Here is a 23,677-nt window from a genome sequence, read left to right as displayed (position 1 = left end):
TCAATTTTTTAAAAAAGAAAGAAAAGAAAGAAATATCTGGCCTTCTAGCATAACTCCTGGATTACATTTCTGGACAACAGCTGAGCTTTGTTAAGCCCTATATCCTACCTTCCTCCAGGGCTAAATTGTTTCAAAATATCTGTGGTTACCTAAAATGTTAAGTCCAGTAACCTACCATCTCCCCAAGTCTCATCCCCGTATTTCTCTGCACACTCTCCCTTGATCCAAGCCCCACGACTTCGTCTCCCTCCCAATTTCTTCTGGAACCTCTGGAACTTCAAATATGTTCTCATTTCAGGGCCTTTGCACATACTTTCTCTGTTTAAATTCTATCATTCTTTAAGTCTTAGTCATTTGTGTAACATCCTCAAGAAAACTTTCCTTACTGGGGCACCTGGGTGGCTCAGTCATTAAGGGTCTGCCTTCAGCTCAGGGCGTGATCCCAGGGTTCTGGGATCGAGCCCCACTTGGGGCTCTTCTGCTGGGAGCCTGCTTCTTCCTCTCCCATTCCCCCTGCTCGTGTTCCCTCTCTCGCTAGCTGTCTCTCTGTCAAATAAATAAATAAAACCTTTAAAAAAAAAAAAAGAAAAGAAAGAAAGAAAACTTTCCTTACTGCTCAGACTTACTTGGATCCTGCTGTTATACACTCACAAAGCACTCAGAATATTTCTTTTGTAGCATTCATCGCAATCAGTTAAGTAGTTATATATTTAATTAGCCTGTCTCTTTGGCTAAAAATACAAGCTCCATAAAGACAGGAAACTGCTACATCCCAACATCTACCATACTCTCTGGCACACTGTGGGTAGTCAGTAAGTATCTGCTGATTGAATTATCCCACCAAACCTCACTTCCTTATCTCTCTTTTTTTTTTTTTTTAAGATTTATTCATTTACTCTGGGTGGGGGCAGAGAGAGAGGGAGAGAATCCCAAGCTGACTCCCATGCCGAGTGTAGAGCCTGACGTGGGGCTCGATCCCACAACCCCGAGATCATGACCAGAGCCAAAACCAAGAGTCGGACACTCAACCAACTGAGCCAGCCAGGTGCCCCCCCTTATCTTTAAAGAGGTTATAAAAATATTTACCTCATAGAGTTGTTGATACAATTATATTAGTTAATATATGAAAAGGACTTAGCAAGTGCAAGGCACATCATTAATGATCAAATTGGTGGCAGTGATGATAATGGTGGTGATCATTCAGCTCCACATTTATTACACAATATATATCCTTGTGTGACAGGCGAAGATAAAACCATGAGCAAAATAGTAAACTATCCCTGTCCTGCAGAACCTACATCTAACAGTATCCAGGAACTAGCCAAGTTCTTGGACATTTTCCTAGGCTTTTGGACTCTCTGCCCTTTTAGGCACCCTCAAATTTGTGTCCTATTTCGCATCTTACATCTTCCTAATCCATGTCTGTTGGTCTGTCATTTGCTTCAGTCCTCACCGCTATTTGTTCATATGAACTCTGCTCTGTGTTAGCTTTCAATGTTTTCACTTGAAAACATCTTTCTGAGATCAGTGTCCAAGGTTGCTCCTTCTGGCATACCTTTTGTGATCTGCTCTAACTCCAGAGAGGGGAAGTACTGGCCAAGGTATGAAGGCTAGTGGCTGGAGCGCCTATCTCCTGGGGCTCCTTGTTGCCTTCCCTGCCTTTTATGCTGGCCAATATTAGGTTAAGTATATTGCACACACAATTACAAAGTCTTTTCGTATCTGATTTTATTGCAGATTAAATTGTATTTCTAAACCACAGTTGAGCTCCCCTCCCCTTAACTATATCCTGTGGTTCAGAGGTATGGTAATCCCCGAGGGAAGAACAGTAATCTCAGGGTGAGTGACATCCAGACCTAAGCTGGATACTCCAGGACCATCTATTTTCTGCGTAAAGTAACTCAGCAGGTGAGTCATTACTCATTCCCTGGTGCATTCTGACTTCCATAGACATCATCCTGCCATCGTGATTGATCGGTATGTTTTCTGGCGTGTGATGAATATCAGCGTTATGGTCTTAACACTGCTTCTACTTACTACTTCCACTGAGCCAAAGAAGTATGTGATTCCACCCAGTTTTATTCCAGTAAAGCTGGGCTTTTCACTCATCTGAAATGTGAGAGGACTGTAAGTAAAAACTTCTTGGGCTCCCAAGGAAAGAGTACTGAGCTAAGAGTTTGAAGTTCTAGTCCCAGCTCCAGTATGTACTTACATGTAATGTCAACTTTTGTTCAGTCACTTATTCACTCAATATTTATCAGGTACCTACTTTAGGCCAAGTACATTGCAGGCTGGGTACATATGCACATAAAGAAAATATAGTTGCCTACCCTCAAATCTTTACAGAGAAGACAGTCCATGTGGAAATTATTTATTACACTGCAATGTGAGATCAGTGTAATGGGCTGTATAGGGAAAGGAAGGATTGGCAACTTGGAAGGTCAACAAGGAAGGTTTTCATTCTTCATTTCACAGATGAGGAAAACCAAGATTACCAAATTAGGGAGATGTGAAATACTCAAAAAAGGAAAGGCAGTGGGGTCTTGGGAGAGGTAGAAACAATGGGCTCCAGTCTCAGCTCTATGGCTCATTTAAATGGCTGTTGACCTATTAAAAAAAGCGTTCATTAATCCAGGCATTCAGTAGGACATCTGAGAACCTATTATGTACCAGGCACTGTGCCAGTGGCTTCCATTTCCTCATTTGTTGTGACTGTGAAAATCAAATAAATTCTGAAAATGAAAGCAGTATATAAACTGTAGAATACTACCAATATCCCTGCATATATAGTCCTTCACACCTTACAAGTACTCTGATTTACATCATCTTCTATAATCTTTACAACGATTCTGTATGGTGGGCATTATTATCTGCATCTTACAGGTAAGAAATTGAAGCACAGAGAGGTCAAATAACCCACATAAAGTCATATACATAGCAAGATATAGAACCCAGACCTGATGCAAATCTCCTGGGTTTTTCTTATAAATGTTAAGTATTAACACTTCCAGACAGGCCGAGACAAAGAGGGTCACAAGACTACATATGATTAGATGCCAAGAGATAATACCAGCTAGGTCAGAAAATAAACAGTCATTTTAGCCAGAGTAGTCTTTTACGGAAAAGATGAGAACCGAGCGGGGTGTTAAAGGATGGAGCCTTTGGATAGGTGGTGAGGAGGGTGAGGGCACTCCAAGTGAGGCTCTGGCCAAAGCAGTAGGGCAAAGTGGAAGAATAAAATCTGTAACAAAGGCATCTGGAAGGTAGCAGGGGCATCAGACTTGGAGATGCCCTATCTGCCCTTTTATATTTAGGTGATGCCCTAATGACAGGTTTACTCTCCTGTAGTACAGAATGGTAGGAAACAGTATTCCTTGAAAACTTATGCCTCCCTTTCAGCAGTCCTCAGAATCAAAGCAAATAGAGCAGGAGCATGGAGTCACCAGTCTGACCATCTTTAACAGTGGAATTTTGAAACTTTCTGATTTTTTTCTATTATCCTTTCACCAGATCTGGCCAAATTCTCACAATTAGCCTAAGGTGAATATCAGTGAGTTATTTCATAAAGAAGTAAGGCTTAAGCCATTAAGGAAACAAGCCTAAAGACATTCAAGGACCACCCCAAGATAACTACTAGTGGATCCATGAGCAGCAAAGATCATGCTCATAAAATGGACATAAAATTTCTCCAAATAATGTCTAAAATAAAATTTTAACGTAAATTGCTAAGAGTCATCATTCTAAGCAGCATTATACAACTAAAAGAACACAATTGAAACCTGTTAAGAGGGCAAGGGAAGACTAAGGAATGCATTTATCGTGATTCAGACGGTTTTACTGTAGTCATTCAAATAAGGTTTTATAAGTAAAAATTTAGTTTATTACCCTTTTCCTATCGCTACGTAGCCTCACATCGCAGTCAGGTCACCAAGTCAAACGGCATACTTAGAAACACTATGGAAGTGCAAAAATAAAATGACCTGCTCAAGGTCACACAGATTATCGGAACTGATCCTGGTTCCGAAATTCCCACTGTGGGGCTCCTCTCTTTCCGGGCCAATGGGCGGCAAGGGTGGCTGGCCGGTAGAGGGGGCGTGGCCCACGGGTAAGCGCCTCCGAGCGCGCCGGGAAAGGAGTGGAGGGAACACAACCCTTTGACTACAAGGCGCCGCGTGTGCTGCCGGGAGAACCTTGTTCTCGCCGGTGTCTCATACCCGGATGTCTGCAGAGGCGGTGATGGCCCGGCCGCCACCTCCCAGCTCTACTCTCCCCACCACCTCCGCCGCGCCCAGCGTGCGTGAAACCTACGTTACCTTTCCCAGAGCTCCGTTCATCCTTTGCGGCTGTGGCCGGTAACTGCGTAAGCTGAAGACCCGCCCAAGCTGCAGCGATCCCCGGGCGTCTGAAAACACTGACGGAACGCCTCGACGTGTCCAGTAACAATATGCGACCGAGACTCACTCAGTCCCCGCAGCACCTTGGTTCCGGTAGCATCTGAGACCCAGTAGCTCGAAAACTCTCCAGACTCCGCCCTCGCTACAGGTTGAGTGTCACCTTCACTGCAATTCTTCCAGGCAGAATTAATTGCCACCTCTGTGTTGTCCCAGTGCTTTGCACACGATTCTGCTTTGTCATCCACCATACTGTGTATTATTTGCTACTGTCTCTTTCACATATTTGATTGTGAGTTGCTTAAAGACTGAGATCCTGATTAATTCATTCCAGTGGCTAACACAGGACATGGAGATCTGACTTCTAACCTTGATTTAAAAGCGGATTGGCCCTAAGTGAGCTTTTCTGACATTCAATTGCCTCATGATAATTGATAATAACTACTTTCTATTGACTGACCATTATGGGCAATGCATTATGCTCAGAGCATCACTTAATTTCTTCCTCACAAGTCTGTTAGTGAAATATGATCACTTGATTTTACATATAAAGATATTCCGAGAGGTTAAGAGACTGGTCTGGGGCCAACCAACTGAAGCAGAGCTGAGTTTCAAACTCAGTCTAGTTTATGCAAAGTGTTTTCCCTCTGACACACCCCTTCTCACATGAGATAATAATGTCACTGCACATTCATTTACTTACTTTACACACATTAACCATTTACTTAGCATGACTTTGTACCAGTCCTTTGATTGAATCTTGGGAATACAGAGATGAATAATACATGTCCCTGCCCTTAAGCAACTCATAGAGAATTTCATCAAACTAAAAAGGTTTTGTGCAGAAAAGGAAACAATCCACAGAAGAGACAACCTACAGAAAGGGAGAAAACAGTTGCAAACCATACATCTGTTAAGGGGTTAATATCCAAAGTATATAAGGAATTCAACTCGGTAGCAAGAAAACAAGTAACTCGATTTTAAAATGGGCAAAGGCATTTGCCACGATGTGGATGGACCTAGAGGATATTATGCTAAGTGAAATTAGTCAGAAAGAGAAACACAAATACCATATGATTTCACTTATATGTGGAATCTAAAAAACAAAACAGACTCTTAAATATGGAGAACAAATTGGTGGTCCGGAGGGGAGGTGGGTGGGGATGGGCAAAATAGGTGAAGGGAATTAAGAGGTAAAAATTTAAGTTATAAAATAAGTCACAGAAGGATACCTGGGTGGCTCAGTCGGTTAGGTGTCTGCCTTCCACTCAGGTCATGATCCCAGGGTCCTGGGACCGAGTCCTGCATCTGGTTCCTTGCTCAGCAGGGAGCCTGCTTCTCCCTCTGCCTGCCACCTCTCTCTTTCCCTCTGAAGAATAAATTCTTTAAAAAATAAATAAAATAAGTATCAGAGATGAAATGTACAGCATAGGGAACATAGTAATATTGTTATAACCTTGTGTGGTGACCGATGGTGATTACACTTACCATAATGAGCACTGAGTAATGTATAGAAGTGCCACATCAATATGTTGTACACCTGAAACTAATATATCATGGTATGTCAATTATAAGTCAGTAACTTTTTAAAATGGGCAAAGGAGCTGAACAGTCATATCTCAAAAGAAGACACACAAATGGCCAGCAATGTATAAAAAGATGCTCAATATTACTAGTCATCAGGGAAATGGAAAACAAAACCACAGTGAGATATCACCTCACACCTGTTAGAATGGCTATTATCAAAAAGACAAAAGCTAAGTTTTGGCAAGGATGCGGAGAAAAGGAAACCCTTGAACACTGTTGGTGGGAATATAAATTGGTATCACTGCAATGGAAAACAGCATAAATAGTAAATGTATAATAGAATATTATACCAGCCTTTTTTTTTTAAGTTTTTTTTTTTTATTTATTTGATAGGGTTGGAGGAGCGCAGCAGGCAGAGGGAGAGGGAGAAGCAGGCTTCCCGCTGAGCAGGGAGCCCATCTCGGTGCTCGATCCCAGAAAGATCACGACCAGAGCCGAAGGTAGACGCTTAACCAACTGAGCCACCCAGGTGCCCCTATACCAGCCTTTAAAAACAAGGAAATCCTGTCATTTGTGACACCATAGATGAAATTGGAGGACATTATGCGAAATGAAATAAGACAGCACAGAGAAATAGATATTATATAGAGAGAGAGAGAAAGAGAAAGAATGAGGGCATGAGTTGGGGGGGAAGGGCAGAGGGAGAGGGAGAGAGATAATTTTAAGCAGGCTCCATGAGGGGCTCCATCTCACAACCCTGAGATCGTGACCTAAGCCAAAATCAGACGCTTAACCAACTGAGCCGCCCAGACACCTCACTTATACATGAAATTTAAAGTAGCTGGACTTAGGAGTGCCTGGGTGGCTCAGTCCGTTAAGTATCTACCTTCAGTTCAGGTCATGGTCTCAGGGTTCTGGGATCAAGTTCTGCATCGGGCTCCTTGCTCAGCAAGGAGGCTGCTTCTCCCTCTGCCTGCTGCTCCCCCTGCTTGCGCTCTCTCTTTCTGTCAAATAAATAAATAAAATCTTTAAAAAATTTTTTAATTTTTTAAATAAAATAAAATAGTTGGACTCATAGAAGCAGCGTATAGATTGGTGGTTACCAGGCATTTGAGTGGGAGTTGGGAGCAGAATGGGGAAGTGTTGGTCAAAGGGTAAAAAGTTCCAGTTATGCAGGATAAATTAAGCTTAGAGATCTATTGTACAGCATGATGACTACAGCTAATAATACTGTATTGAATATTGGAAATATGCTAAGAGAGTAAATTTAGGTGCTCTCATCACAAAAGATAACTGTATGAGGACATGATATGTTAACTAGCTTAACCATAATTAATCATTTCACTATGTATATGTATATCAAATCATCATATTGTACACCTTAAATATATAGAATTTTTAAATGGCTGATAGAGATCAGTAGGGAAGCCAAGTCATAAACACTTATAAAGCAATAATGAATTATAATTACAGAGATATACACATAAACTCTGTGTATGAAGGGAGTACCTGGTCACATAAAGTCAACATCAAATGAAATAACCAATATGCAGTTATTGTTATTGTTGCTGTTATTATTATTGCTGCTACTGTTTTGATGTTATTGTTGTTCTTAGCAAGGGAAAGATGTAAAACCTGGTAAATATAAATGGGGCTTCAGTGATAGGGAGTTTGCTTTGTTGTCAGAAACGCTGTCAAGATCCCTCATCCTATTGGGGCACCTGGGTGGCTCAGTAAGTTGAGCGTCTGACTCTTGATTTCAGCTCAGGTCATGATCTTGGGGTTGTAGGATCAGCACACATCAGGCTCCTTGCTCAGTGAGGGGTCTGCTGGAGATTCTCCCCCTCCCTCCCCTTCTGTCCCTCTCTCTCTCTCCCTTCCCCTCCCCATGCTCTCACTCTCCCATAAATCAATCAATCAATCAATCAATCAATCAATCATTTTTTTAAAAAATCCCTTATCCTATTGTTTTATCAATTTTTCCCATGACGAAATTCCAAGGAGCTACAAAGGACTATGTAGGTAAATCTATGTCCCCCAAACGTAGCCCTTAACCCTTTTGGGGCAGAGTCGTTAAGAGATCATCTAAACAGACAAATTCACATTTAAGTGATGCTCTGAGCATAATGCATTGCACATACTGGTGGGTCAATAGAAAGTAGTTATTATTAATTATTATGAGGCAGTTGAATGTCAGAAAGGCTCACTTAGAGTCAATCAGCTTTTTTTTTTTTAAGTTTACTTATTTCTTTTAGTAACGTCTACACCCAACGTGGGGCTCAAACTCACAACCCCAAGATCAAGAGTCGCATGCTCTATCGATTGAGCCAGCCGGGTGCCCCTCAATCAGCTTTTATATCAAGGTTAGAAGACAGATCTCCATGTCCTGTGCTAGCCACTGAAATAAATTAATCAGATAGGATCTCAGTCCTTGAGGAACTCACAATAAAATACGTGAAAGAGATACTAATAAATAATTAATACATAGTATAGTAAATGAAATAGGAGAATTGTGTGCAAAGTATTGGGACAACAAAGAGATGGCAATTACTTCTGCCTGGACAAATAGCAGACAAGTCGTACCTCCTCCACCGCAGTGACTTGTTTTTGCCTGCGTGGGTATCTAAGAGCTGTTGAGATTTTAGAAGTGAATTTTTAAATAGAAAAAAAAAATCTGTCGAGTTCCTAGTTTGTGTCAGGTCAGGTCTTTTCAGGTATATAGGTTCATTCAACCCTCCCAATAACTGTGTGAAGCTGAGAATCACTCATTCATTTCATAGGTGAGGAACAGAGGCACGAAGAAGTTACCTAGTTAACATAAGTAACCCTGCAAGTGATGACCTGTCTGATTTCAGTGCCTGTGTTCCTTCTGTTACACGGGACTGCAACTGTAGGTTTCCCAAAGGGCAGACTGGCTAGGCCAGAGAGTTTCTTTCCTTGTCTAGTCCGGGTAAATGCAACCTGATACAAACCCATCTTTGTGTTGTTCATATACTCTGAAGATGGAGAAAGCTGAGGGGAAGAGGAATAAGAAGGAAGAAAAGGACAATTAATTCTGTTACAAAGCACAGGGATTCTCAAGACAACCAGAATACTTTCAAAGGTCAGGAATCTAGGACCCAGAAGAGAGGTGAAATCAGCATACATGGATGTAAAGACACCATAGCAATATCCTTTAATGTTTCAGAATGGATATTATTGTTGCCAAGCTCTGCTGATGATGTCATGTGTTACAAGGGAATATGAGCTTACTGAGCTTCCCAGAAAGACACTTTCTTACAGATGTGGCCAGCAATCCTTGCATATCCATTATTCTATACTTTCTCTGGCTTATTTTGTCTCCAGCCTTTAAAAATTAAGCCTCCCATGGAGAAATCAAGACAGCTCAATACAGGGCACTTTCCAGGTACCAAGGCTCCTGCTTTCTTGCTTTATCTTTCTATATGAGCTGCCCAAGAGAAAGGATGTACCTTATTCATCTTTGTATCTCCAACATCTACTCCAGAGCCTGGCCCGTGGTAATACGCATCTGGTGAACTGAACTGAAAACTTCCTATTCTTCTTTCCCTTTTGTCTCCTACCTCTGTGATGGCATTCTTGTCTGCACATCCACTAGTGGCATAGTAGACACATAAGGATGGGAGAATGCGTATAGAATATGGGCTCGGATCCAGCCCTGCTTCCACCATTTACTCGCTGTGTGATTTTGAATGTTTGAGGAACTTCAAGTTTGACTGAAATGTATATATAGAGGGAAAAAAAGTGGTGAGAAAAGAGACTAGAGAGGCAGAATAGAGTCAAAGTGTTAAATTCCAGGCCATAGGGCTAGGGAGGCTTTGGCCAGTCAATCAGTAAGGAGTAGAATAGTGGAGGAGAGAATGGAGCCAGGGAGTCTGCCAGAAGACCAGGGGAGCCATTTAAGTGAGAAAGAGGAGGGCCCAAGTTAAGGGCCTACCAGAGCCGAAGAATCAATGTTAAGGAGGTAGAACGGGCAGGATTTGGTTAAATGGTTAGGATTGATTAGACATGTATAGTAAAGAACATTTTGAGTTATAATCTGAGACAGGTCCTATAAATAGGTACATAGGCCAGTTTCCCATTCCCCCAGGCATGTGACCTGCTGCTGCCCCTCTCTTTATCTTCCTGGAAGCCCCTTGGGCCATCATCCTAGAGTGGGAAATAGATTGAGGCTCACCAACCCTCCTGACCTCCCCAGTGGAAGAAATAGAAGAAAAGGGGTAGAACATTTGAATGCCATCTGTAAACGGTGCCTGAAGCAAATCCTTTGTATTTACGTTCTTCAGTTTTGCCGTGATGATGAGTGGATATTAGAAGAGAGGCAGCTAAGATAGTAGGGCTAAGGAAGAGAGAACTCAATAGTAAATTGTGATCACTTCACTTTGACAATGGTTGACAAATCCCTCTCTCCCTCTCCTCCAAAACATTCTTAATGTTGCCATGAGAGTAATATTTCTAAATACACATATAACCATGTCACTTCCCTGCCCAAGAACATTTAATGCTCCCCGCACCCTGACTATTGCAGTGGTGTCCAACAAAACTTTCTACAAATATGTAAATGTTCGATATCTGCTCTGTGCAATACGGTAGCTACTAACCACATGTGGCGTTTGAGCACTTGAACTTGAAATGTGACTAGCGTAACGTACGAACTGGATTTTAATTTAATTTTTATTTAAATTTTATCTTAAATAGCCATTCATGGATAAGTGGCTCCCTACAGGATCAAGTCCAAACTCTTGAATAAGACCTACTGAGGGGCGCCTGGCTGGCTCAGTCAAAGGAGCATGCAACTCTTGATCTCAGGGTCGTGGGCTTGAGCCCCACGTTGGGTGCTGAGATTACTTAAAATAAATAAATAAGATTAAAAAAAAAAAGACTAACAATGAGAAAAATCTTAAAAAAACAAAAACAAAAACAAAAACAAACCCATACTAGGATCTTTACTCCCTACTGCTACCTACCTATCCAGCTTCATTTCCCACTCTTTTCAACAGAAATATTAGTCCCAGTCAAAACAAATTTCTATAATTCTTTAATCCTGACATACTCTATCATATCTTCATATCTCCCTGCCTTTGTACCTCAATTCTTTCTGCTGAAATGACCTTTCTTTCCTTACTCGCCTGGCAAATCCCAGCTCTTCTTTCAAGATACAAGTCAAATGTTACCTTTTTTATTTAGCCTCTTGCATCCACTTCACAGAAATGGTGTGGTCCCTGTGGTCCCTCCACTGTGCTTACACAGCCCCCTTCCCATGCCCTCAACACAGTGTGTTATAACTATTTGCTCACTTGTGTATCTTGCCCACTAGATTGTGAGCATTTTTAAAGGAGTGATTTTTTTTCACTTCAAAGATTGACCACAGATACTATTGTGTTTTGTTGTTTTGTACCTTTCAAACAACTTACATGAACATTACGTAATTTTTTTTTAAAGATTTTATTTATTTATTTGACAGAGAGAGAGACAGCCAGCAAGAGAGGAAACACAAGCAGGGGGAGTGGGAGAGGAAGAAGCAGGCTTCCCAGTGGAGCAGGGAGCCCAATGCGGGGCTCCATCCCAGGACTCTGGGATCACACCCTGAGCCGAAGGCAGACGCTTAATGACGGAGCCACCCAGGCGTCCCGAACATTACGCAATTTTAGCAAAGTTACCATAGGTAAGTTTTCTCACTTTGTAGATAAAAAAACCAAAGGGAAGAAGATAGGTGGCTTGCCTAAGCTTAAACAATTTGTACATGGCAAAAAACAGAGTAATGTATCTTTCTAGCTCTGGATGTTCCTTCTTTTTTTTTTTTTTTTTTTTTTTTTTTAGGATTTTATTTATTTATTTGACAGAGAGAGAGAGAGCCAGCGAGAGAGGGAACACAGGCAGGGGGAGTGGGAGAGGAAGAAGCAGGCTCCCAGTGGAGGAGTCTGATGTGGGGCTCGATCCCAGGGATCTGGAATCACGCCCTGAGCTGAAGGCAGACCCTTAACGACTGAGCCACCCAGGCGCCCCCTGAACGTTCCTTCTGATGGTCAACAACACCAAATGCAAATTAGAAGTTCTGAGATCCTCCTACTGCCAACCCTAAATCTCAAACCAACAGTCGGTGAACTGGCATTTACACAGTACACATGAATTTGGGCCATAAGCAACTTTCCTGAGGAACTAACAATGAAGTCAGTCTTTTCCCAGATAAGAATGGAAGCTAAATACAATGAAACACCAACGTCTTTCACCTTGTAAATTTCCCCTCCCCCTCCAGACAGATGTTTCTCAATATTATTCATCTTTTTTTTTTAAGGTTTAAAATTTTTTTTATTTTTTTAAAGACTTATTTATTTGACAGAGAGAGAGCACAAGCAGGCAGAGCAGCGGGCAGAGGGAGAGGGAGAAGCAGGCTTCCCACGGAGCAGAGAGTCTAATGTGGGACTCATCCCATCATGACCTGAGCCGAAGGCAGACACTTAACCGACTGAGCTACCCAGGCACCCCAAGATTTTTTTTTATTTTTAAGTAGTTTCTACACCCAATGTGGGGCTGGAACTCACAACCCTGAGATCAAGAGTCACAATGTTCTACCAACTGAGCCAGCCAGGTGCCCCAACTTCATCTTATACTTAGTCCTGAGCGACGTATTCTTGAAGGAGTATTCTTCATTTTTCTTTGTATCCCAATAATTTGGCACAGGTCATAGAACATAATGAGGCTACAATAAATATTGGATGAAGTAATGAATGAAAGAATATTTAAACGTTCTTAGAGGTAATTATGGAGTTTAGATTTCTCCAAGATCTTGCACCATCAAAAAAGCCTGGAGGAACTTTGCCTTTCTGGCTTTATTTTTACAAGTCAACCTTCTATAAAAGCTTTAAAAAAAAAAAAAAACCTGATCCAGTCCACAGCACAACCACATCAGAGAAAGCCTTAGGGAAGAAGAGAGAATAAAGGGAGGCCCTTTTGAAGAACATGTTTGATCTCAGATTAAACTTCCTTTAAAGTAATAATTCTATGGTCCCCTGTCATAAAAAGTTTCCCAAAGGTGCCAAATAGTTCTAGTTTATGACTAAAGTAAAAATATACGCAGTAAGCTGCCTTCAATTGAGAACTATTTTAGCTTCAGTAGAACTTTTCTGCTTCTATTTTTTGGTATGGTTTTGGTACAAAGAAAATCATACTTACAAGGAAAAAAAAAAAGATAAAGGGCCAAAGGTGAAAGAGCAGGCTACCAAAGAAAAGCCAGAAAGGAATGATGCTGACGCCCCAGCCTATACTTTACAAGGAGTTCTCTGCTTGTGCAGGGTTGGGCCCAGAGAGCAGGGATTGCCTAACCCTGGAGAAAGGGCGAATGGATGATGAAAGAGGCTGCAAGAGGGAAGCTCAAGTGGTTAGTGAGATCACAGAAGCTGTAAGAAGGGAGGTTACAAAGAACCACCTACCAGGCAGCTAGGTATGCAACTCAGTCAGTCTTTCCAGAAGCCCAGAACCTGTGTTCAGGTTGGTTCAACCCAGCCTCTAGCACAGGGATACTGGGAAAGCACCTGCCGCACAAAGCTCCTCCAGCACAGGGAGGATACTTGGACACTGGGAGGCTATCCTCCTCCCCTTCCTTCTATAGCTGGCACTATTACTTGCCATTAGAAAAACTTTTCTTAGGGTGTAGGAAGAATCTTTTGTGTTGCTGCTATCTGAGCCCCAGATACCGAATGTATACTGGGAAAAAAAAAAACCACAACAGAAAAAACATTATTTCACTCTAGTAAACTACTCAGAGCCTCTAGTGTAATTCTCCTGCTTGACATCTTGGGATTAGGAGACACAGGTGCAGATTTTACAAGATCATGATGTTGGGGGGGGATCGTGATGTGGAGGCAAATTTTGAAATAAATTCTTCAGAAGAGAGTACTACCTCCTTGACCTACTGGGATAGGAATTTCTAACTTTCATCTTCTCCAACTATCTTCTCTATGTCTTTTTTTCTTTTTAAGACTTTATTTATTTGAGAGCACGAGAGCAAGCTCGTGCACATGAGTGGGGGGCAGGTGGGCAGGCAGAGGGACAAGCAAACTCCCTGCTGAGCAGGGGGGTTCCATCCCAGGATACAGGGATCATGACCTGACACTTAACAGACTGAGCCACCCAGGCGCCCCTCTCCTCTATGTCTTTATTTGAATGCCTTATCCTTTTTACCTCTACTTTCACAGTCTTCTACCTGAACTACTGTGCTGGCTTTCTAATCTACAAACTTTCAGTCTCATCCCCATTCCAGTTCATTTCCAAAAGCACATAAGGATTATGATTTAACAAACAAAATAAATCAAATCAAACAACACCTTCCATAACTACTTACAGCCCTCTAATTTAACAACACATTCCTTACCTTGGCATTCATTGCTCTCATGATCCATCTCCAATTTACCATTCTAACCACTTTTATCACATACCCATTGCTCCTACTACACTGATAACTCTGTTCAACATATTTTCCTATACTGCAGATTATACTAAATGTTCATATTTAGGATTACTTTCCTATGGTAGCTATCATGAAAAGCAAAATTCATTCTTTATTTCAGAGGCACCAAATCCTGTTTTTGTCACCTCTTCACAAGCATTGAATATTGATATATTTGAAGAATTTCCAGATTTGGTAAGTAAAAAATTGTATATAAAAAATCTTTGTGAATGGATAAAGAAAATGTGAGAGAGATATATAATTATATTATATAAATATAATATTCAGCCATAAAAAAAAGAAGGAAATCCTGCCATTTGTGGTAACAGATTAACTGCTCAGTGAAATAAGTCAGACAGAGAAAGACAAATACTGTATGATCTCACTTATACAGAGAATCTTAAAAAAAAAAACACAAAAAACCTAAAAAATAAGCTCGTAAATACGGAGAACAGATTGGTGGTTTCCAGAGGCAGGGGTGGGTAGGGGGATGGACGAAATGGGTAAAAGTGGTGAAAAGGTACAAACTTCCAGTTACAAAGTAAGTCCTGGGGATGTAATGTATAACCCGGTGACTATAGTTAATATTACTGTCTGTATATTTGAAAGTTGCTAAGAGAGTGTATCTTAAAAGTTTTAATCATAAGGAAAAACATTTATAATTATGTGTGGTGGTGGATGTTAACTAAACTTATTGTGGTGATCCTTTCACAATATATACATATATTGAATCATTGTTATATACCTGAAACTAATGTTTTATATCAATTTTATCTCAAAAAAAATCTTTGAGACTTGGTAGTTCATAAATTCTGTTTTCTGTTTTGGTTTGTAGTATGGTTGAACCTTTCCCCCATGCTTTGTGATCCAATTGTATTTCCTTTGTGAATTGCCTGTTCATGTCTGTTACCTATTTATCCTTTGTGGTCTTAATACTTTTATTCCTGCAATCTCAGCCTTTTACACACACTCTTATATTTTAGGAAGCAGCTTATGTTCAGGGAAAGAGCACCATACTAGAGATCATGAAAAACTACCATTATTTGACACAGAGCAAGTCATTTCTATTTTATACACCTCAAATCTGTACCCAAATCTGTGTACCCAAATCTACAAAATGAGGATGATGCAACAGAAGCTCCAAGATCAAGGAAAAGTGGCAGTGAATGGGGCTACCCTCCAAAAATCCTGATTTCTGCTTTATCTAGAAGAGCTTCCTTTTTATCCATTGTCATATATGTGTGTGTGTGTATATATATAAAATATAAATATATAATTATAAACAATATAATAAATATGTTAATTATATAAATGTATAACTATATATAGTATAATATATGTATAAATTACATATATATAATTTATATATGTATATATATATAAATTCCTAAAGCCCTTCCATCTCTAATGGCCATGGATTCCTTTATTCTGCCATAGATAGACTGTAACCAGTTAAAGATCAATTCCTGTGGTTGTTATTTCCATTTTATAGATACAAAAACTAAGGTTCAGTCCAAGTGAATAAAGTATTCAAATCTGGCTAAAAGAACTTCCAACTCTGGATACTTTTACCTTTGGTGAAAGTTTGGATTTGTTTCTTCAGCATTCTTACCACTCCAAGATATAATGATTCTGAGTTTCTCAAGACTGTAGAACCTTAAGACTGTAAAGTCTCTGAAGGCTCTAAAATCTTCTAATTCTTGTGGAGTAACTAATAGAGGGAGGATGAAGTTGTGGAATAGTCAGCTCTTAGCTAGCTCCCCTCCACCTGCCCCACCTCCAACTGGCTATTCACTTAAATTCCAAATGTTTAAATGACCATGGGGGAAATATGAAAATTATAGCTCATTCATTCACCCATGGAATAGTTTATGCTATGCATATAATTAAAATGATAAAGAAAAATATTTAGTATGTAACAAACAATAGATAACTTTATGCAGCATTGTCCCAATTGTGTTAAAATAGATACACAGTGAAAAAAATAAAAGGGAAGAATGACAAACGATAATCTTGATTGATTCTGGTTGGTGGGATAAGTCATTTTTTAAAAATTTTATCCCAATCTTTTATATTATTTTTTATTTTTATAATCAGGAAAAAAATGTTTTAAGTTCAAACGTGTGAGGCCACACCTGGAGCCGTCAATTTGTCTCAGAGTTGGGATGTGGAGATGAGTCATCTTGAAAGGAGAGGGAGGGGACAGCTGGGCTTTGAATAGGGCTGCCTTTGAAGTGGAGGGACAAGCACTGGATAGGGTGAGGACTGATCAACCCAGCTGGAGTTCAAACCGGAAGCGCTGACGGTGGCACCCTACGGGGCAAAATCCTGCCGCAAGAGCCGGGAATAACGTGGCAGCTGCAACTCGCCCTCAAAGCCTGCCAGACCCAAGTCACCCCCACGGCCCTCCAGCCGACGCCCTGGCTACTTCCCGCCCCTTGCCTCTCCCCATTGGTCCGCTGAAGCTCTTTGGTTTCCGGGGCCCGCCCCTCTGGGGCCTGCGAGAGGCGGGACGCTCCCTCCCCCACTTCCACCGCTTCCACAGGGGCAGCCATGCTGAGAGTGGCGGGCGGAAGAGGGTGGAGCCGTTGGTTCTTTGCACCACCGCTGCGGCCTCTCCCAGTGTTTCTCCGCCGCGCGCTATGGGAACCCAATGGAAAGAGTGATTTACCACTTGGGAGCTGGGCGTTTGTATGAAGTGCCGATGTTTCCTGCACTGTCTCCAGTTCCCTGGAGGCCGGTGGGTTTTAGTTTTCTAGAGGTGATGTCATCACAAAACCTTTCCAAGGTCCTAATGCCCGTGGTTAGGATCTCAGAGCCATTGAAAATCAGAGATCCTTAGAGATAGGATGACCATATAACTTATTGTCCAAACTAAATAGCTTTGAGACCCTAAGAGGATGCTATTAATAATTACGATTGGCACAACAGTCATAATTGTGGGCTATTCTGGAACTTAAATAGCCACCCTACTTAGAGATCACCTGGTCCCAGGCCCAGCTCTTTTATTTTGTTAATTTGTGGTAAAAGGTATATAACATAAAATTTTCCATCTTAACCATTTTTAGGTGTACAATTCAGTGGCATTAATTTCATTCACAGTGTTGTGCAACCTTTTACCTATATCCAAAATTTTTCATCACCCTAAATGGAAACTACTCAGTAAGTGATAACTACCCATTACCCACTCTTATTAGCCCCTGATACTCTTTATTCTGTTTTGTGTCTTCAATTCACCTATTCTTGATATTTCACATGTCTTAAGTGGAATTATGCACTTTCGTCCTTTTCTGTTTACCTTCTTTTAGAATGGTGTTTTCAAGGTTCATGCATATTGTAGCTTATATCAGTACTCCATTCTGAATTATGGTTGAGTAATACTACATTGTATGGATATTACACGTTTGTTTATTCATTCATTAGTTGATGGACACGAGTTGTTTCTACCTTTTGACTGTTATGAATGCAACTATAAATACCTTCATTCAAGTACTTGACTCTGCTTTCAATTCTTTTGAGTATACACTTAGGGAGTGGAATTGTTGGATCATATGGTAATTCTGTGTTGTAACCTTTTGAGGAACTGCTTTACTGTTTTTCACTGTACCTGGACCATTTTATATTACCACCAGTGATGTATGAGGGTTCCAATTTCTCCACATCTTCACCAACACTTGTTACTTTCCATTTTTTTGTCTTTAGTTTTTATGGCTATCCTGGTAGGTGTAAAATATTACCTCATTGTAGTTTTGGTTTGCATTTACCTTATGACTAGTGATGTTGAGCACCTTTTCTTGTGCTTATTGGTCATTTTTATATCTTTTCTGGAGAAATTTTCATTCAAGTCTTTTGCGCGTTTTTGAACTGTTGAGTTGTAGGAGTTTTTTATTTTTTGATTTTTTAAAAATTTATTTGTTATTGTTATTAAAGTGTATGTAAGACTTCTTTATATATTCTGGAGATTAAACCCTTCCTGGTTATATAGTTAGCAAATATTTTCTCTCATTTTGTGGCTTGTCTGTTCACTCATTTTATAGTGTCCTTTGATGCACAAAAGTTTTTAATTTTAGTCAAGTCCAATTTACCTATAATTTCTTTTGTTGTCTGTGCTTTTGGTGTCATATTTAAGAAACTATTGCCAAATGCAAAGTCATGTGGCCCATCTCATTTTACAGATGGAGAAATTGAAGTGTACAGGGGGAAAAGCCTGAGCACTCAAGGTCACTGTAAGTTAATAACAGCTGGGACTAAAATCTGAGTTCTGTTCACAACCAGTGATAAATATAAGAAAACACACACTTAAAAAAAATCTTTGAGTAGAGTTTTACCTTCAATAATAAAATAATAGAATAGAATCTTTAGAACAACTTTGCTCCTAGACTAAATAGAAAAGGCTGTATATAGTTCAAATTATTATGATAGTAGATAACTGACTGGATAATTTGGGGGTCAGTATTAAACAAACAAACTAATGAAAATTGATGTCTTCGATAAAGAAACAAACAGGATCGTGGCTTACTTCAGGACATAACGTCTAGAGAATGGCACTTTAATTCATAGCCTAGGAAACTAGGATTTAGAAATCTAAATCTGGGGCACCTGGGTGGCTCAGTGGGTTAAGCATCTGCATTTAGTTCAGGTCATGATCCCAGGGTCCTGGGATTGAACCCCACATCGGGCTCCCTGCTCAGCGGGGAGTCTGCTTCTCCCTCTCACTCTGCCCCCTTACCCCTCTCATGCTTGCTCTTTCTCTCTCTCTCTCAAATAAATAAATAAAATCTTTTTTAAAAATCTAAGAAAGGAAGAAAGAAAGAAAGAAAGAAAGAAAGAAAGAAAGAAAGAAAGAAAGAGAAAGGAAGGAAGGAAGGAAGGAAGGAAGAAAGAAAAGAAAAGAAAAGAAATCAAATCTAAATCTTTCCTGGCTGAGTTACCTAAGGAACTTCCTACTGAAGCCAAGGGTCAAAATGTCAATTTCACTTTAATTTTTTTAACCAGTGTATATTAATAGAAATTCCTTTCCAAAAGTTGGCTTTTTTTTTTTTTTAAAGATTTTATTTATTTATTTGACAGAGATAGAGACAGCCAGCGAGAGAGGGAACACAAGCAGGGGGAGTGGGAGAGGAAGAAGCAGGCTCATAGTGAAGGATCCTGATGTGGGGCTCCATCCCATAACGCCGGGATCACGCCCTGAGCCGAAGGCAGACGCTTAACTGCTGTGCCACCCAGGCGCCCCCAAAAGCTGGCTTTTTAAAAATATTGGGCACACATGTCTGAAGTTTAAAATCCTCTTATTCAGCAAATTTCTATAGAGAACTTTAAGTCTTTTAGGGTCTTCTTGTATTTCCACTGATTTGTAAATACTGGGAATTTCTCTTTCTCTGACATTTACATGGTATACTCTGTTAGGACTTAAATAAGGCTAGTCCTCCTATCATGTATCCAACTCAGCACAAATGTGTTGTATATGTAATGACAATTCTTCCCCATCACATTCATTTCTGGACATTTAAAAAGAAATGTATTTATTTAATCTCTACACCTAATGTGGGACTCAAACTCATGACCTGGAGATCAAAAGTCGCATGCTCTTCTGACAGCCAGCCAGCTGCCACCATTTCTGGACATTTTTAAATAACATCATTTTTCCCCTTCAAGACTATAAGGTTTATGAGAGAGAACAATTAATTAGAAATCACAAGGTAGGAGAGAGGAATTCCCAGACTTTGTCCTAATCAAAGTAAGTGGTAATGGTGGTGGGGTCATTGATATATTATGTTGTGCTTTTAAAAAGAATATGGAAGCTTATACTTTTGGAAATTTAAAAAATATTTCTGTCTAAAACAGAAGCTGCATTCACTCAGCATTTAATTTTATAAGTAGAGAAATTGCCAATAATATCTTCCTCTTTTAAATCTTTCCACCAACTTTCCCACCCCTTGAGCCAATCTTCTATCAGAATCAGCTTTAAAAATAAACAAATCTGAAAGAAAAGTGGGTATAAATATGATTTTCGTACCTGCAGAGAATATCTCTTCTCAGGAACATAAAAAAGCATAATAATTATCTCCTTTGCTCCTTCCCAAAATTTCTGCAAAGAATTATAGTTAGTATTTTACTTTATTCTCCCCAAAAATGAGACCTTTATAGTACAACATGTTTTCTAGTTCAATCTCTCTGATGAGCATATGAAATCCCTTGGTTTTCGGACTAGAATAGTTTCACTCCAGTCGGTGGGGCTACAAGATCTGATATCTTACCAAAGGTTTGTTAAAAACAGGATAACAGGCCCCAGTGGAGTCACTTATCCTAAGCCCCATGCGACCAAACTTAAGTGTTGGCTCTCCCAGAAATCGAATCTTAAATCAGGCAGTCAGACATAGCTTAATCAGCAATAGTCGAGTCATCTACTTTGATAGACCCTTGCCATCCCCTAAGGGAAAATGATCTTGCCATAACCAGTCCTCTTTTTTGTCTAGTATAACTTCCTTGTTACCACTCCTATAAAAGTCTTTCACTTTGTACAGCTCCTCAGAGCTGCTCTCTGTCTGCTAGATTGGATGCTGCCTGATTAATGAATATTGAATAAAGTCAATAAGATCTTTACAATTTACTCAGTGGAATTTTGTTCCTTAACAAGTTACTCATATTTAGAGTTGCCAGAATTAGCAAAATAAAAATAAGGATACCCCGTTAAATCTGAATATAAAATTTTAAGTGAAATTTAATTTGGCATCCTAAATATTTTTTAAGGATTTTATTTACCTATTTATTTGAGAGAGAGAGAGAGAGAGAGAACTTGTGTGTGTGTGTGTGTGTGTGTGTGTATGTGTGTGTGTGTGAGTGGGGAGGGGTTGGGGCGGGAGCAGAGGGAGAGAGGAAAAAGGACAAGCAGATTCTGCACTGAGCATGGAGCCCAACATAGGGCTCAACCGGGAGCCCAGTCCCATGACCCTGAGATCATGACCTGAGCCCAAATCAAGAGTTGGAGGCCCAACTCACTGAGCCGCCCCGGCATCCTATATTTTATCTGGCAACCCAATCCATTATACAACAATATTTTACATTTATTATTTCAATGTCTTTAGTGAGTGCCACTAGACTAAAACATTGGGCTAGGCTTTGTAGGTCAAATGAAGGTAAAATTTGTGTCCTCAAAAATTTATAATTATTGGCAGATACAAGGCAGGACACTGAAATCATATATGAGCAAATAAAAACTACACATATAATAATATTTCTACAAAGTGTTGTCATTCTGTGTGTAGTTTGTTTCTTTGAATTTTGAATATTGATCCCTTCCAGTATATTTGTATTCCTAAGAACAAGAGAGTACTTCCTGTATGGTAAAGCTCTGTCTTGAAATCAGCCATGGCTTTTGCCTGTTCCTTGCCACCAAAGCATAAATACATGGTATTGAACAGGACTGTCCATTATTTTAACTCCCTATATAGTAAAATGAAAAATTAGAGAACTAGACACTCAAATGCTCTTTTTTCATTAAATTTGCGAATGTGCTTTATCTTAATTTGTAATTGCTATTTAATTAATAGTAGTTTGTTGTACTTGAGCTTTTGGTAGGAATTTAATGTAATTTTATGGTCCCTAAACAATTACTTAAGAAGATGGTGCTTAAAGAAATCTTGTTAAAACATCTTTTAAAAAGGTGGAAGGGCATCTGGCTGGTTTAGCCCTTGGATCATGTGACTTAATCTCAGGGTTGTGAGTCTGAGCCCCATTTTGGGTGTAGAGATTACTTAAAAATAAAATCTTTAGGGGCACCTGGGTGGCTCAGTTAGTTAACTGTCTGCCTTCAGCTCAGGTCATGATCCCAGGGTGCTGGGATCAAGTCCCACACAGGCTGTCCGCTCAGCGGGGAGTCTGCTTCTTCCTTTCCTTCTGCCTGCTGCTCTCCCTGCTTGTGCTTTCTCTCTGTCAAATAAATAAATAAAATCTTTTAAAAAAATAAAATTAAAAAAAAAAAGAAAGAAATCTTGTAACCCTTTTGCAACTGATAAACTGTTTTGCAGTGTAATTTCATTCCATATGAGTTTATAAGGAAAATGGCTTAGTAGTTCAGATACTAATGTTAAGTTTTTCATAAAATACTATAAAAGGGGTGGTATTCAAGGGGGGGGGGGAGAGAGTGACACCTCTAAAAATGATTTTCATTATTTTTTCATCTCTTTCCTTCCAAATGATAGTAACTATTGAGTTTTTTCTCTGTCTAGGCAATGTGCAAAATCCTCTACAGGCATTACTTAATTTAATTCTTATGGAGAAACCAAGGGTAAAGAAATTAGAGATGTGATTCAATATTTTTGGAGGATTGCTGGTGACCTTGTAAACACTGACAACAGAAAGCACAACAACATACTTTTTTTTTTCTTAGATGAACAGTTTTAAACCACTCAATTATGAAAGCAGAGATTTGGGTTAAATATTAGGAAAAACTTCCTGATACTGAGGAACTGAAATTTTCTTCACTATATATACTGAAGAATCAGTTGATATTTATATGCCTGCAAGCTGATAGAGATTAAAGAACCCTATAGATAGTCTCTCAGGTCAGTAATTCTGAGAAAAGGAGTTTGCCTAGAGACCAAGGAGGGGAACTTTACCTGCTTTGTGTGTTGCTTTCTCTATGGCTTCAGCCCCACCTCCACTTACCGTGGAACTTTGTACTAAGCCATCTGCTTCAATGCCTACTTCTAAGATAAACTGGTAATTATTTATCTCTAGCTATTTGCATTCTTACTTCAAATGGAATATGTCTACAGCTAAACTCACTGTCTTCCTCTTTTTCTTGACCTTGTATGCCTCTAGTTGCTACCTTTTTATTTTCTTTCCTTCTCTTAAAAAGCTTAAAATTCCTTAAATGAGTCTTCACTTCTTTCTTCTATTACTTAATCTCCCAGTTCCTCCTAAATTCAAATCTCGCTTTTGTCTTCCTCACTCCATTGAAACTTTTCTGACTCAGGCCACTTGGTGACCCTTAAAAAAAACCCCTTTTATTAAGGGATGCCTGGGTGGTTCAATTGGTTAAACATCTACCTTCAGCTTGGATCTTGATCCCAGAGTGCTGGGATCTAACCACCAACACCCCCCCTCACTCCCCCACCCCCACCAGGGCTCCGTGCTCAACGGGGAGCCTGCTTCCCCCTCTGCCTGTTGCTCCCCTGCTTGTGTGCGTGCTGTCTGACAAATAAATATAACTTAAAAAAAATAAAAAAAACCCTTTAATTGAGATATGATTTACGTATGATAAAATCACTCATGTTAAGTGTACAGTAATTCA

General features: G+C 39.9%; 2 protein-coding genes across 3 annotated transcripts in view; one reads left to right on the top strand and one right to left on the bottom strand.

Annotated features, from left to right (window-relative positions):
- The window catches only part of MRPL48 (mitochondrial ribosomal protein L48), a 53,349-nt gene extending 48,707 nt beyond the window's left edge, over positions 1-4,642 (bottom strand). The window contains exons 1-2 of the mRNA XM_087868526.1: positions 4,478-4,642; positions 4,215-4,304 (exon numbers count right to left, since the gene is read on the bottom strand). Coding sequence (XP_087724652.1) covers positions 4,215-4,304; positions 4,478-4,642 — 255 coding nt within the window. The remainder of the gene's footprint in view (positions 1-4,214; positions 4,305-4,477) is intronic.
- The window catches only part of LOC148108753 (uncharacterized), a 34,167-nt gene continuing 14,775 nt past the window's right edge, over positions 4,286-23,677 (top strand). Inside the window, exons 1-4 of one of the 2 annotated variants that reach the window (XM_087868158.1) lie at positions 4,286-4,542; positions 6,312-6,418; positions 11,401-11,601; positions 14,504-14,577. In XM_087868158.1, coding sequence (XP_087724284.1) covers positions 11,487-11,601; positions 14,504-14,577 — 189 coding nt within the window. In that variant the 5' untranslated portion in view covers positions 4,286-4,542; positions 6,312-6,418; positions 11,401-11,486. The remainder of the gene's footprint in view (positions 4,543-6,311; positions 6,419-11,400; positions 11,602-14,503; positions 14,578-23,677) is intronic. The other variant, XM_087868157.1, reaches the window with a different exon arrangement.

Source organism: Ursus americanus, chromosome 16 (assembly GCF_024610735.1).
Source record: "Ursus americanus isolate L20-20 chromosome 16, mUrsAme1.1.p, whole genome shotgun sequence".
Taxonomy (NCBI): Eukaryota; Metazoa; Chordata; class Mammalia; order Carnivora; family Ursidae; genus Ursus; species Ursus americanus.
This window is presented reverse-complemented; position numbering and strand designations above follow the sequence as displayed.